The 1,298-nt window shown below is 37.4% G+C and overlaps 1 protein-coding gene across 1 annotated transcript; it reads right to left on the reverse strand.

The window, feature by feature from the left end:
• Positions 1-258: 258 nt before the first annotated feature.
• On the reverse strand, positions 259-1,059 carry LOC123411250 (leaf-specific thionin-like). The gene is made up of 3 exons (XM_045104185.1): positions 803-1,059; positions 654-722; positions 259-563 (listed from the first exon to the last, which is right to left on the reverse strand). The coding sequence occupies exons 1-3, from the start codon at positions 1,035-1,037 to the stop codon at positions 463-465; spliced, it is 405 nt and encodes a 134-aa protein (XP_044960120.1). The 5' UTR covers positions 1,038-1,059; the 3' UTR covers positions 259-462.
• Between the last annotated feature and the right edge of the window lie 239 nt (positions 1,060-1,298).

The following is a 1,298-nucleotide window of genomic DNA, read 5'->3' on the forward strand; positions in this document are numbered from 1 at the left end:
CATCATTAGCCTAGTAAATATTTCTCAGCTAATTTCCAAAGTGTTTGTCCAGAAAGGAACTTTATGAAGGAGGTACTGTCTAGATATGTCCTAATGATTTCAAATTTTGATATGACCTTCTGATGCTCAAATAATAACACTCCTCCAAATGATTTGAAAGATGAATGACGAGGTTGTGCAGTCGCACTGGTTGATGACTAGTAATATAAATGGAAAAGGAGATAATAATTAAATTATCATTTACCACACAACCACACATTATAATAATACATCACATTATATTGGATATGACATACGTTTCTTACAAAACGATGAGCACATTAATTATCAATAATATCGCATCACCGAGACACTTACAAGCAGAAATAAATTGACACACTGGATTGAACATGTTATCCAGTTATTCAATATAACATTGACACTCCCGTATATTCAACATGAAATGTCGACTGTCACACTTTCTTAAGCAAGGACTTCGCCAAATTCATAATCCTTAGTGCAGAGATGGTAGCATCCAGTTTTGCAATGATCTTTGACATCGTTCACTTCTTGACTCGCAACAACTGAGTGGAGAATTGTTTCCATTAGAAACAATCACTAACTCAAAGTGAATAATAATATGCAACGAATGGTCCATAACGTCTTTAGCTTACCAGCGTTGATGTTCCCGCACAATGCGGACATGCAACCCAACTTGCAGAACTCAATGGATTTTGCTTCGTCTATAAAACAAATATGTATGTAAATGGAAATTTTTACTCATGATATGAACGATAACGAGAAGGATGGATTCAGAATTTACCTGCGTCCGTGACAAGGTTGAAGCCGTCACATGGAGGCACACATTTTTCCAAAATCTTGCAACCACATAAGCTTGCACATGTAGGCCGAGAGGAACCGGTGACACGACATACATTATAGCAGTTTCTTGTCGTGGTGGAACAACAACAGCTCTTGGCCTCTATATGGGTCTGTTGAAGGACTAGTCCTAGCATGAGCACTCCAATAATGATACTCTTAAGACTTATGGATTCCATATTCACCTTGTATGTATTTATGAGAAAAACAACTGATGAATCTAGTCTCGGGTGCTCTCTATTTATAGGAAGTATTCCATGGTGACACCAGACATGCCACATTGCACGAAGGTATTGAATGAACAATTCTTTATTTTTGTGGTCTGGTTTTACATCCAGCACACAAACACGAATAATTAAATAGTAATGGCGGTGCAGGCATCTCATATAGACGTGCAATTATTGTCAATAACATTGTTTACGACCTTAATGCATGCCCGT

Source organism: Hordeum vulgare, chromosome 7H, assembly GCF_904849725.1.
Source record: "Hordeum vulgare subsp. vulgare chromosome 7H, MorexV3_pseudomolecules_assembly, whole genome shotgun sequence".
NCBI lineage: Eukaryota > Viridiplantae > Streptophyta > Magnoliopsida > Poales > Poaceae > Hordeum > Hordeum vulgare.

Coding starts and splice junctions, on each gene's coding strand:
- LOC123411250 (XM_045104185.1), bottom strand. CDS start 1,037: ATGGAATCCATAAGTCTTAAGAGTATCATTATTGGAGTGCTCATGCTA. Junction 723..802: donor CAACCTTGTCACGGACGCAG/GTAAATTCTGAA, acceptor TTTGTTTTATAG/ACGAAGCAAAATCCATTGAG. Junction 564..653: donor GTGCGGGAACATCAACGCTG/GTAAGCTAAAGA, acceptor TTCTCCACTCAG/TTGTTGCGAGTCAAGAAGTG.